The following is a 12,073-nucleotide window of genomic DNA, read 5'->3' as shown; positions in this document are numbered from 1 at the left end:
GTCAGCTGTCAGCTATGCTTCTAACCTATCCGATTGGAATTGAGATAAGCTTCTTCATTTCGGGGCTGGGGATGGATGCATAACTCGAGGACTCGGGCTATTATTGATTCTTCTTGTGCCGCCTGTTGTGGAATAAATTCTGAACCGTGGGTTGCTCGCCGGACCGGACCGTCACATTTCCAGTCCCAGTCTTTACTCGATCAGGCTGTTTTCCGGTACGGCCTGTCCGACAGTCTACAGTAACCCCGTCCCTTCATTGCCATTCTGTTGTTGATGTAACGCCCCTGTTTCTCGCAGGTGTCTCGCAGGTTTCCTTCAATAGATGGGCGGCTGGCTTTGTTCTCCTGCATTTGATGTCATTGTCTCGGAGCGCCGGGGATTCTACGCCTCCGGGTAGTAGACTTGTCTTACCAGTAGGTTATTTTTGTTAGAAGGTGGTGTGAGCGTCGCGGATCGCAGCACTGAGCGCCTATCAGGAGACTAGTAGTACACCATCGAGTATATTAACCCAACATGCGGGGTGGGCGGCCGCGTAGCTACTACTCAACTTGGGTAACTCTTCCACCTCTCATCTCCTTTATGATCATCATCGTCATCCCATCGAGCCAGTAGGTATGGTGGGTAATGTGCTATGTGGGTGTCTCACAATGACGAAAGCCAAAACCCAGATTCCTGAAGAAACAGGGATCGGGCGAGGCCCAGACACACGGGGCTTCTTCGGTGATCGGTGAGGTATGATGGCGGAGGACAGCAGAAAAGGGTGTAGGGGATAGGAAGTAGGCAACTCGGGTAGGATTAACCTTTTCTCGGAGGATTCTGGGTGCTTGGGCCGTCAGATAAGTATCTGTGGCTGGGGTTTGTATTCCTTCTTGTGTGACTAGTAGGAAAGTATACTTCCAAGAAATCACTTCGTTACTGGTTGAGCACTGGCCATCTATCGTCTGGTACTAAGGTGTAGCTGTTGTGTTTTATGCTCCTGCCCTACCAGGCAGGAGTACTGGCAGTGTATACATTTGTGGATGATACGGAAGGTGTTGATATGCCGCAGTTCCACATGAAACTCTGTTGTAATGCGCCGTCCACGACTGCCCTGTTCATGAATACCTTCCGTCCCAGAATACTGGCCTTGCCACCGCACGGCCGAACTGAGCCCCTGCAAAGCCCAGGGATATTCAACCGAGCGGCGAGATGAAGGTTGGACAGCATGGCGGGAAAACCTGTTCTCATTCGAGGTTGCAATCTGCGTGTAGTCATCTTGCACCGCATTGCATTGCATAGTTGGTGCATCCCCGTCTTGGGTTGCCACCTGAGTTGTTCGGGTGATCATACCCTATGAGACCAGGCCTGGAAAGCAGGGTTGGAGGCAAGAAATTGGGTTTACTTGGGAATGATGTGCATTTGGTCATTTGTCAATCCATTCAAATCAAGTACGACAAAGTAAATAAAATACAATCATGCACATGAAAGTATTTCCGTTTGAAATAAGGTAATTGAAAACATCTCCAATAACTTCATGACTTAAGTCAGCGGCGCCTTGCGCGCTTTGCCAACTCCCCCTCTGCACCCAAAGACCGCTTCGCGGATGCCCCGCAGGCACCACACTCGATGAAAAATGCGTTTCGAGGCGAGTAGCCCCGGCGTTCCCCTTCGGGGTTTGCCCCGACGAACCTTGTATTGTTCCAATCTAAACAGTTTTCACAATATGCCCGTGGGCATTTGAGACAACCGAAGGGTAGTCTACCTGCCTCGGTAGCAGTCTTCCCACAGTCACAGCAATAGTGTTGGGGGCAGACCATGAGTTTTCCCTTTGGGTGATAATCAAGGTTATCGATCCGATCAAGACATCGCTCATGGAATGACCGCGTACATGTTTCGCAACTGGTCGGGTTGCGGCGACGGCATATAAAGCAAACCTGAGAACAGTTAGGGCTTGCAAATATCAGTGGGGTGGACACTTACAGTCTCATTTTCTTTCTTCACTTTGTTCCCAGCTTTGGGTAATGCTGCTTTGGTAGGGCTCGTCGCTGACACTATGCTCTCCTTCGAAACCTCCCACTCGCCCACCATCACGACCCGGGACTTGCCCACACGACGGGACTCCCTAGGCACTTCAAGAATGGTGTCTTCATAAACAGAGAAGCACTTCGAACGGGTGTCGATCTTTTCTCCGTTAAAAAGATTTGTCTTCACTGTTTCGGCTCTTTCGAGCCATGCTTTCTTTTCAGAAAATGACATCTCTTGCACATTGACTTCGTCAAGAGCACAGGAATCCATAATAGAATCGAGGTCCAAATTCACCAGATATGTCGCACCGAACGCCCGAGGAACAATTGCGCTATTTGGCATTAGGGTAATTTCGTGTTCATCTGTTTCATCCAGGTTGATTGGATGATAGATATCGTTTCCAAGATCTTCAATGACCTTATCAGCCAGGTATGCTTTTTTGGATAGCCGCCGACGCATCTGATCTTCGACAGTACCCCTGGAATGGAGACGAAATATGTTTACTGGGTCAGTTTGACCAATTCGATGCACCCTAGATTCAGCCTGCCGCATTACTTGCGGGTTCCAGTCATCGTCGAGGAAGATGACAGTTGATGCACTGATCAAGTTCAAACCCTCGCCACCAGCTCTAATCGAAAGAAGGAACACCTTGTAACGCGAGTCATTTTGGAATAGAAAAACCGACAGGTTCCTCCATGGGGCGGAAGTACTGCCATCGAGACGGACATGTTTGAATGTCTGAAATTTCCCCATACTCAGAACATCTTCACACAGATTCAAGGCTTGGTCAAACCCTGAAAAGATAATTATTTTTTTCTGCTCGACGACCACAAACTGATGAATCATCTTTTCGAGGATGATAAACTTCCCCGAAGTCTCAACAAGATGTCGTTCAGCTTCGCACTCTTCAGGAATCGCATCCACTAAAAGGTATGGGTGGATTGAACACTGAAAGGTTAGAGAATACATCAACTGTTGATAATGCTAAACTTACCTTTCTCAACTCCATCAAGGTGTTGGTAGTAATGCGGCTTTTACGTTTGGCATTACCAGCTCCAGGACGCTCCCATTCATCTGTCGTTAGGTCCATGAAGTGTCCCAAAGCAGGTGTGGAGGTTGAGTTGTGTTGCAACTGATCCGACTTTTCACCCAAGAGAATCGATTTTTCCACCCCTGTGAGGATTTTATGATACCAGTCAAGCTGGCATTCTGATAGTGGCACAGACAGGATAATTTCCTTCTTGGTTGGAATGTCTAGGCCAACCTCCGGAGATGTTTTGGTTCTCCGTAACATAACAATCTTCAAAAAACGTGTAACGTTGGCAACAAAAGTGCTGTCAAACTTCCCGTCTTTCAGAGAGAACGAGTCTTCAAATAGTTCCGCTGTTGAAGGGACGAAAACCGCTGGGTAGAGCCAGTGCAGAATCGACCAGAGTTCAGTCATGTCATTTTGAATTGGCGTGCTGCCATGGACAAAATGTCAGTTAATGCGAAGGAAAAGTTGATATCTCGACAAACCCAGTTAACACAAGCTTATAGTCTGTTCGAAGCTTGTAGATTCCTTGCGTTCTCTTAGCTTTGCTATTCTTGATGCGGTGCCCTTCATCTAGGACCACGTAGGCCCAGGTCGTTTTCTGAAAGAATAACAAGTCGTTGCAGACGGTCTCATAAGATGTAACAACAATGTTCACGGGATCGCCTTCCGGCTGTCTGAAAAGTTCTCGTAGGTTCTGCCTATCCTCGATACTTCCATGATACGCCAACGGGGTAAACCCAGTGGTCCACTTGGAAATCTCGGACATCCAGGTATCCAAAACGCTTAGTGGGCAGACTACCAGGAACTTGTGTTCTCCTGGCTCTTGGTATTGAACGTACTGAAATAAAGAAAGGGTTTGCAGCGTCTTGCCGAGGCCCATGTCATCGGCGAGAATACCACCGATGCCGTTGCGACGGAGATACAAAAGCCAGGACAGTCCCTCCAGTTGGTATAGCTTAAGTGTACCTCGAAGACTAGAGTGTTGATACATTAGCTAGCTTCTTCAGAGCATACATTCGGCTTCACTACTTACCCGGCTGGCTGCAAGTCAATTGGTGCGTAAGGTCTGACTTCAGAATTGCCTGTAACTTCTCTCTCAGACTGATGACCGAAGACGTTGCTTTCGCCCAGAAGTGGAAGAATGACATCCTGGATATGATCCAGGAATGCTTTCCTTCTTTGCTGGATACCAGAAGTAGAGTTATCCTGTGGCTGCTTTGACCGGATGGCCTGCCGTCGTCCAACCCGAGGAGGTGAGTTAAATTGGACCGGGGGGAAGCAAGAATCAAGCGGAGAGATACAATATTCGTCCGCCCCTAGAACAGCCAAGTTAGCCAGCGCTCTGGTGTGAGTAGGGTTAGATCCTACCAATACTCCCCGGTGTTGTAATTGCTGAGCCGGCTGTACATTTGGACGATGAGCTGGGCGGCGTCTCGAACCATGTTCTAGGGCTACTAGGAGCCGACTCGTAGTCGCTATCGTTAAGAAGATAGCCCAATTCCATCTTCGTACACAGTATTTGTGGTCTGTAGAACTGGCGTGATATGGAGTAGAAGGGAGAATCGAGGAGAGGAACGAGCGAAAGGGAAAAATGAGGGTAACACGCAGGAAATCCATCTTGAAAAGAACCAGAGGGCAGTTATGAAACACGTCGTCGATTAATGTGTTTCCCTGGATGAGGTCGTATAGAAGGGTAAACACAGGAAACAAAAACCTGAAACGCGTGTGAGAGGAACAGGAGAATGTGTTGAGGCGAATAGGAAGGTAACGAAGTAGTGACACATTCCAGTCCAAGAGCAACGATCGTTGCCATTGTCATGAGTACCTGGGTTGATTGAGATGGTTGGAAGAGTGAGGTATGAGAAGAGAATGGGTGGGAAGAGAAAGGCAGCTCACTCTTTACTCACGAGCGGGAAATTCATCCTCCAGGAGCGTAAGTCAAAGCACAAGTCATGTTACATTCGAGTCGAGTCGAACATTACTTAAAATAGATACATCAAGAAAGAAGCAAGCACAGTACGATATACTAAACTTTCAACCTCCTACTCAACATCTCCGTGCCTACTGACTTGTCATATTCGATATCAGGCACATCTACTCTTCGACCCAGTGCACGACGTATAATCCAGTCTTTACTGTTGATCGCTTCTTCCACGACGCCTTCTTCCAGCTCGGGGATCCGAGAAGATCCCTCCAACCGCCGCAGCGGGACGTCGTCCTCTGGCCTTGCGAAATAAACCAAGCTATACCGAGTGCTATCCGCTTGCTGGCCCGGAGGAGAAACAACACGATGAATATTCGATCGAAGCAGCCCGTTCGTAAACTTCACCATAGCGTCTCCGAGGTTGACAATTGCATGTCCAGGAAGGGGTCGCACATACTGCCACTCTGCGTCCGCACCAGGAGGAAGAACTTGGAGACCTCCCAGGCGGTTGAAAAGGACGGTTACGCTTCCAAAATCGGTATGTTCACCTAACGCAGTACGGCGGTCATCGACGGGCTGTGGAGGTGCCTTGACGAAGCGTACTTGGTCGCCACTTACACCTTCGAGGCGGTGGACTTTGGCAAGAGTGGACTCTGGAAGACCTAGGCTGGTGTTGAGAAGTTTGAGGATAAGTGTGACAATAGAGTGGGAACTCTTGATAAAGGACTCGAAGGAATTTCGGTTACTCTTTAGGATATCTGGGGCTGGAAGCGGTTGAGATATTCCCATGATATCGTCTTTCGACACCTGCACGGGGATTAGTGAGTAAAAATGATGTGAAGGAAATCATAGCCGACATTATAGAACTCATTCCGATCCAGATTTCCCTGCCGGTCAACTACCCCAACCCCTTGTGCCTTGTATCCGAAGTAAGACTTCTGAGCGCTGAAGTCATATTTCCGCTTCTCTTCTAGGGGAAGCTCGAACAAATCGGCTCCTATTTCAAACAGTTTGTCTGCGTCTTCTAGGATATTCGTAGCTTCGCCTGCATCGCTGATATCGAGGTAAAAGAACCCGATTTCCTCGCATGCTTTGCTCAGTTTCTGGATCTCACCCTCATCCTCGGCAAGTAGGTTCTTCAAGGAGAGACGGAGTAAAGGAGCGGTTGGAACATCATCTGGGAAAAGTGGAATCCCGGGGAAAGTGTCCTCTTGTTTTTGCATGATTTACGCAGTCGGTTCTTTTTGTTATATATGTAAATGTGTTGAAGTGATACGCACCATGATGATCTTGCACACTATATATTCTATGGTTGATGCGGGGAAGCACTTAGGCCGAGGGCAATTGCCATATAAACTTTACTCACACGACCATCCAAATCCCCCCGATTACCAATGCTTTGGGTCTTTCCAAATTGAAGAAAATTTGAGAAACGCCACAGCGTATCCTGGTTATAAAACTGATATATAGGTGAAAATGTAATGTAGCCCCGACGTTATGGTTCGGGAATGTATAGTAAGCGGCGGAGAGATCAAATTTCCGCTACCTACAAATTCCGCACCCAACGTAATAACCGTCCCAGCTCTCTAACTCATCAACCTCCCCACGGAGCCACTCCCACCATGCAGTAATTGCGCCACGGATTTTCCCTCAGAATACGGCCATCGATAAATACCTGCGAAATCTACGAAGCAAAAATGTCAACGTCCAAAACCCACATTGCGCAGACTCTCCTCGAGCGCGCTCACTCCCCAGACACAGCCGAAGCGCTCTTCACAGAACGCATAAAACAAAAGCCACTGCACCTCCGCCCAACCTCTCCAACACCTGCCGACAACCGCTCACGACGTCGTCTCCACCGCCTCCGCAAGAAAGAGTACTTCCTCCGGCACCAGAAGCCGAGGCCGCTGTCTGCGCGTGAGAAACGGGAGTCGGGGGTTTACAAGTTGCCCAAGGAAGAATGCAAATACGAGACCTTCAAAGGACTGAATCAGATGTGGGCGGAGTATATGAGGGAAACATTGGATCTGGGGCCTGGCGCTGCAGCGTGGAGAGCGCAGCAGCAGCAAAACCAGCAAGGCAGCGGGAAACTGGTGACGGCGCTCTCGCATGGGAGTAAACTGGTTAGTGCGGATTTCCACGGGGCAGAGGTGGAGGTTGTTAGGAGTAAGTGTTCGGGCAGAGTTGGGTTGAAGGGGATTGTGGTTAGGGATACGAAATTTACGTTTGTGATTGTCACGGAGAGCAATGAGGTCAAAAGTGAGTTTTTGATATTTGACTACTGGGCCTTGAAAGCTAACGAGGCGGTGTTTAGATATCCCAAAGGAGCAAACGGTTTTTCGTTTCTGCGTGCCGTTGCCTGATGCAAATGCGACGGGGGAGAAGAAAAACTCGGAAAACGCTGCAGATAGCGATGAAGAAGACAAGAAGCTTGTCTTCGAGCTCCATGGCAGCCAGTTTCAGAATCGACCCGTGGACAGGGCCAACAAAAAATTCAAGTGGCGCAACGTTGACTATCTTTAAGAAAGCTTTTTGGTTTTCAAGTCAGATTCCTACCCCTGGCTTGGTTGACAAGTAAAGCACTTTGTCCACAGGGAGCTCGGGAAGTGCTCGCTCATTTACCCACTGAGGTCTTTGCGCAGAGTAGCAGCACGGTCCGTGTATAGACCGGATCCCATGATTGCTCCGCCTTTGCGTCGAGATAGTCTCATGCCCTGGTTCTGCAACCGATGCGCCCAAAGCCAAAGCACATTCGGAAGCGTTCAATCACTTCGACGTTGGGGTGTCCGCAATAATTACACCGACCTACACTACTATAACACTATGGAACATGCTCGACGGCCAAGATGCAACATTGATGGTATTCATATTCAAGCATCCTTTAGCCATGCTTGAGACCTTTGATTTGTGGAAATGTGGTGATTCTGAAGCCAGTGATAGTGGAGCCTGGCTCCATAACGCTGACAGCCTTAAATGAGACATCGCGGCGCTTTATCCAGCGCCTAGCGTTTGAATAATGCATACGGTGATAGCTATTAAGACCGCTGATGCGTCTGCGTCAATAAGCCGGACGCGCTGGCTGGTTTGGGTTCGGAGTAACTGGGTTTCCGAACACGCGTGAGAGTAAGCAACTGCCGATACGGACGACTGCTTCGTCAGGTGTGATAGGGTAGTCTGGTGTGCGCAGTAGTCTGCATCACATCCCTGCCCATTCGATGCTGAACGCTCTGACATTCGCGCCTGCATCGCCGGAATCTTCAGCGTTTTTGTCGGCTCCTCCGATAAGGAATCCTTTCTTAACGCCTGTGCCAAGTCGACCACCAGTGATAATTGTCATCAGGTCTAGCTCCTCGTCCCAACCAGTTGAAACAACCAAGAAGTGGGAGTGGAATCGCAACGGATCACCTGGATACGCCGTGTACTGGCACCCAAATCGAAGCCCGGGAGTTAGGAAATAGCCGTTGGAGTGAAGATGAGCGAAGAGTGGATACGAGGATGGCACTTGAGGTAGTGATAGGAGGTGCTCTGCAGGCGGCTGTTGAGGAAGAGGAGGGTAGGATACTGCTGGAGTGATCCTCATAGCTTCAGCGGCGGGTATTGTCGATGAACGCGAGGAGGATACTTGACTAGGACTAGACGACTGGCTATTATCGAACAATGAAACGACAGCTGAATCTTCAGCAGAAGCCTCAGTGGCGGGCTGCTTCTGCTCAGTCTTCTTTGCCTTTGCAGCTTTCTTCTCTGCTGTCTTCTTCATAGCCTCTTCCTTTAATTTCTCTTTGCGGCGCACCTGAAGCTGCATAGTCTCGAGGCCTTGCGTTTCTAGTTCTTTGAGATACTTCTTGCGGTCTTCCTCAACCAGAGATTGCATTCCTTGTTTCTGGAAGTTTACCTCATCTACAATGCAAGCTACGCCCTTCTCCACTAGGAGCCTTGCTTCTTCCGGCATCAGCTCCAACGGCAGACCTGTGAAAACATTTTGCTGTGGCGCCTGCGGTAGAGTTCCTGCCAGGACACCACATATATGATGCTCACGTCTCAAGAACGTAACAGCATCGACTGAGAAGACAAAGTAGTTACCCGCGATATACGATATCGGGACCGGCAATTCTAGGCTGGTATTCATCTTGAGAAACGATCAGGGTTCAGGATTCGGATTCACCACTAGCGATAGCACACATGTTAGCGTATCGCTCAGAAAAAGTTTATGGTAGACCAATTGCAGTGGCAGGAAATAGAGATCAAGTCATTTTCAATACATTTCTCAATCACGTTGTGCTCTTTTAATGAGATTATAGCGAGCTTCAGGGGATTGACAGATTATAGTAGTTATATAATCATTTGATCTTTTGCGCGAAAGGAAAAGTTTTGTTTCGAACTTACCATCAAGAACGAATGAACATGACAGATAGAAGTCACTGTAGGATTTGACCAGCAAATCCTGGTTTGTTAGCGAAAAGAGCACGGCTTTAGAGAATTCAAGAGTGAAATGGAGGAAAAGCAAGGAAGAAATTTGGCGGGAGTCATTTTAAACACAAAAATTCCAGTGGAGTCCGCGCTTTGCCGAATTGGGCGAGCTCTCGCTCCGGTCGCCGAGAGAGGCCGAACGAGCACCCTCAGCTTTCCGCATTATTCAGAGACTCTGCAGAACAGTATTATTGGCATCGATCCAGTCGATCCCACGATGAATTTCTTCCTGATTGTTTTTCTAGTGTTTTTCGCGCCTCTAATATTATTCCTAGGTTGCTACCCCCCTGTTCCCTCCTGGCCGTCATATTCTCCGCAACTGACACTTCCCAAGCATGGCTTGCTTTCTCTTCTTATTTAGGCAGCCGGTTTCATTCTCGGTTCGTTAGGTCCGCAAGGCCGGGGCTCGACTCTTACGGGAGGGATTACCTTCGCACGATGGTCAATACTGGCCCCGCCATGTCCGAGCAAATCGAGCTGGACAACATGCTGGTTGAATCCGATCATGAGGAATGACTTCAGTGCGTCCGTATTCTGCTTCATTCATTGCAAGTTTCGCTCTACTAGAACTCGAGGTCTTCCTTCTTCGGCATCTTATCGGATTGAGCCGTATTTTGCGCTTCCTGGTCCCCTTCGGCAGGAGGTAGACTGAACGGTTTGATTTCGAACTTCCTCCTGCTGAGAGTGAATGCCCAATCCTGTCCAATATTTTGATCGCTCCCGCCACCGCGCTCATGTAAAACTGGCAGTCGATGTGTCTTGAGCATCCCTTGTGGAGGTTCCTCATGAGATGTGGCTGCTCCTGATGTTGAGAGTGCATCGGAGGAATGCGGAAAAGGGCAGAGTTCAATCACACCATCGCTCAGAATTTCCATCCATCGCACGAGACCTGAAGAACGTGGAAAGAGAGAAAGTGGAATCGTCATCATGGCGGTTATGCGAGACGTGGGTGAACTTGCGAGGGCCCTCAGCGAATGGAGAAATGGTAGCACATTCTCAGGCTCGCTGACCTCTGGTGGATATAGCGTGGGATTGAGGAACGATGGGATGACGATTCGGTGAATGGTGCTCGGAGGGCTAGAGGAAATGGCGGCTTGGAGTTTCTTTTGAATTGTGACGAGCAGAGGCTCATTCGTTGGTACAAGGGGAATATAGGTCATGTTGCTGATGGAAGGGTGTGTGAGGCGTTTCGTTAGGTCGAATGCGTGACAGAAGGCTTCTTGTTTGGACAAGTTACCGTCCGTAGATGACGGGTTCTGGTCTCCTGGAGTCGCTGCAGGAGCTGGTCTGGTTAGCATATACTTCGGTCAAGTGCCCGCACAGCTTGGGTAGCCTACTTCTTGCACCCGCAACCCCCGTTCCAAATTCTCCAAGACGTTCATATCTCCAGGCGATCTTCATGCGCTCTCCTTTCCGCCTGTCTGGTTTTTCATCTGCGGCTTCGGCAGGTCCTATTAAACCCGGAAGGGTTCTACCCCATTGCTCGGGCATGCCGATGACGTGCACTCTCTGGTCTTGCACAACTCCTTCAGCGGCGTAATACCGGAGCAATGCCCCGGCAAAGTCTGTAGTCCCATTTTCCTCCACTAGAAGTGTCTTCCCTATAGGAATCCCGCCGTGTCCAGCTAAAAGGTTGTCGAGCGACGGGGAACCGGTTGAAGTGGTCGGCCGTCCATCGTCGGGGGATGGACGCACGCCGGGCGTCGAAGGCGGCGGCGGCTGGGCGGCTCGGTGTGGTTGTGCAGGTGCATTAGACGCCGGTGTGCGGTCTGGCCCAGTTGATAAGCCTATGTTTCTCTTGCGAAAAGACATTTTGCCTATAATTAAAGAATCTTGGAGCTGTTGTCAAGTAAAGAATACTTTTTGAAGATTTGCGGCGGGGCAGCTCCCGGCAATAAAAGCGGCGGCGGTACCACCAGTACGCTAAAATCCCAAGCAGAAAAAAAGCTCTCCTCCGTCGGTCAAGACCGCCTCACGACTTATCCTTTGTTCCATACCTCGACTTTTTGAACACCCACCAATTCACCACTGCTGGCGCGACATCTTCGACTCCATTATACACCGACACATCGCCACAATGTCCGACCCATTACTCTTTGAAGATACTTTCACGATCACTGGAATCAACAACCAGAAATACGACCGAGTCTCCCGTTTGACCTCCACCTCATCAGATTCACTCACCACTTTCACTCTCGATGTGAACTCCGAGCTATACCCTTGTACCGCTGGGGAGTCGCTCTCTATGGCACTCGCCTCGACTCTCTCGCTAGACGGCAAGGAGGACAGCGGCGCAAAGACCGGCTGGAGGGAAGTTGGTATGGGCGAGCAGACCCTCGCAAATGATTATGATTATGTCTGCCACGGCAAGGTCTACCGGTTTGAAGAGGGCTCTACTTCCGGGAACATGTAAGCTTCATGGCGCAGTGCGCATGAATAGCAGGTGCTAATATATGGCGGTATAGGGCGGTTTTCGTTTCCTTCGGCGGTCTGCTGCTTTACCTTGAGGGTCCCTACAAGAAGCTCGCACCTCTGCGTATAGATTACGTGTACCTGCTTCTCAAGAAATAAAGAAAGCATCTCGTCTCTGGGGGAATATCGGGTCTGATGGTCCTTCTTTGGGCTGGTTTGAGCTTGAACAG

The 12,073-nt window shown here is 49.4% G+C and overlaps 6 protein-coding genes across 6 annotated transcripts; 2 read left to right on the top strand and 4 right to left on the bottom strand.

Moving 5' to 3' along the window:
* Positions 1-1,523: 1,523 nt before the first annotated feature.
* On the bottom strand, positions 1,524-4,544 carry APUU_11956S (putative nucleosome remodeling complex ATPase subunit (Snf2h); the record flags this gene model as incomplete). Its single annotated transcript, XM_041698103.1, has 6 exons — positions 1,524-1,913; positions 1,960-2,952; positions 2,999-3,467; positions 3,523-4,014; positions 4,074-4,356; positions 4,409-4,544. 6 exons carry the CDS (start codon positions 4,542-4,544, stop codon positions 1,524-1,526), a joined length of 2,763 nt encoding a protein of 920 aa, XP_041551322.1.
* Positions 4,545-5,066: 522 nt separating this feature from the next.
* APUU_11955S (putative oxidoreductase, 2OG-Fe(II) oxygenase family) lies at positions 5,067-6,187 on the bottom strand (the record flags this gene model as incomplete). Its single annotated transcript, XM_041698102.1, has 2 exons — positions 5,067-5,771; positions 5,822-6,187. 2 exons carry the CDS (start codon positions 6,185-6,187, stop codon positions 5,067-5,069), a joined length of 1,071 nt encoding a protein of 356 aa, XP_041551321.1.
* A 474-nt stretch (positions 6,188-6,661) lies between these two features.
* APUU_11954A (RNase P/RNase MRP complex subunit) lies at positions 6,662-7,487 on the top strand (the record flags this gene model as incomplete). The annotated part of the gene is made up of 2 exons (XM_041698101.1): positions 6,662-7,223; positions 7,279-7,487. The coding sequence occupies 2 exons, from the start codon at positions 6,662-6,664 to the stop codon at positions 7,485-7,487; spliced, it is 771 nt and encodes a 256-aa protein (XP_041551320.1).
* Positions 7,488-8,160: 673 nt separating this feature from the next.
* On the bottom strand, positions 8,161-9,090 carry SEN34 (tRNA splicing endonuclease subunit SEN34; the record flags this gene model as incomplete). Its single annotated transcript, XM_041698100.1, has 1 exon — positions 8,161-9,090. The coding sequence occupies one exon, from the start codon at positions 9,088-9,090 to the stop codon at positions 8,161-8,163; it is 930 nt and encodes a 309-aa protein (XP_041551319.1).
* A 904-nt stretch (positions 9,091-9,994) lies between these two features.
* APUU_11952S (elongator complex protein 4) lies at positions 9,995-11,243 on the bottom strand (the record flags this gene model as incomplete). Its single annotated transcript, XM_041698099.1, has 2 exons — positions 9,995-10,713; positions 10,769-11,243. 2 exons carry the CDS (start codon positions 11,241-11,243, stop codon positions 9,995-9,997), a joined length of 1,194 nt encoding a protein of 397 aa, XP_041551318.1.
* Positions 11,244-11,508: 265 nt separating this feature from the next.
* Positions 11,509-12,002, top strand: RPB8 (DNA-directed RNA polymerase core subunit RPB8; the record flags this gene model as incomplete). Its single annotated transcript, XM_041698098.1, has 2 exons — positions 11,509-11,840; positions 11,897-12,002. 2 exons carry the CDS (start codon positions 11,509-11,511, stop codon positions 12,000-12,002), a joined length of 438 nt encoding a protein of 145 aa, XP_041551317.1.
* Positions 12,003-12,073: the final 71 nt, after the last annotated feature.

The sequence above is a fragment of the Aspergillus puulaauensis genome, chromosome 1, assembly GCF_016861865.1.
Source record: "Aspergillus puulaauensis MK2 DNA, chromosome 1, nearly complete sequence".
NCBI lineage: Eukaryota > Fungi > Ascomycota > Eurotiomycetes > Eurotiales > Aspergillaceae > Aspergillus > Aspergillus puulaauensis.
The sequence above is the reverse complement of the archived record's forward strand: the minus strand, read 5'-3'. Positions and strand labels throughout refer to the sequence as shown.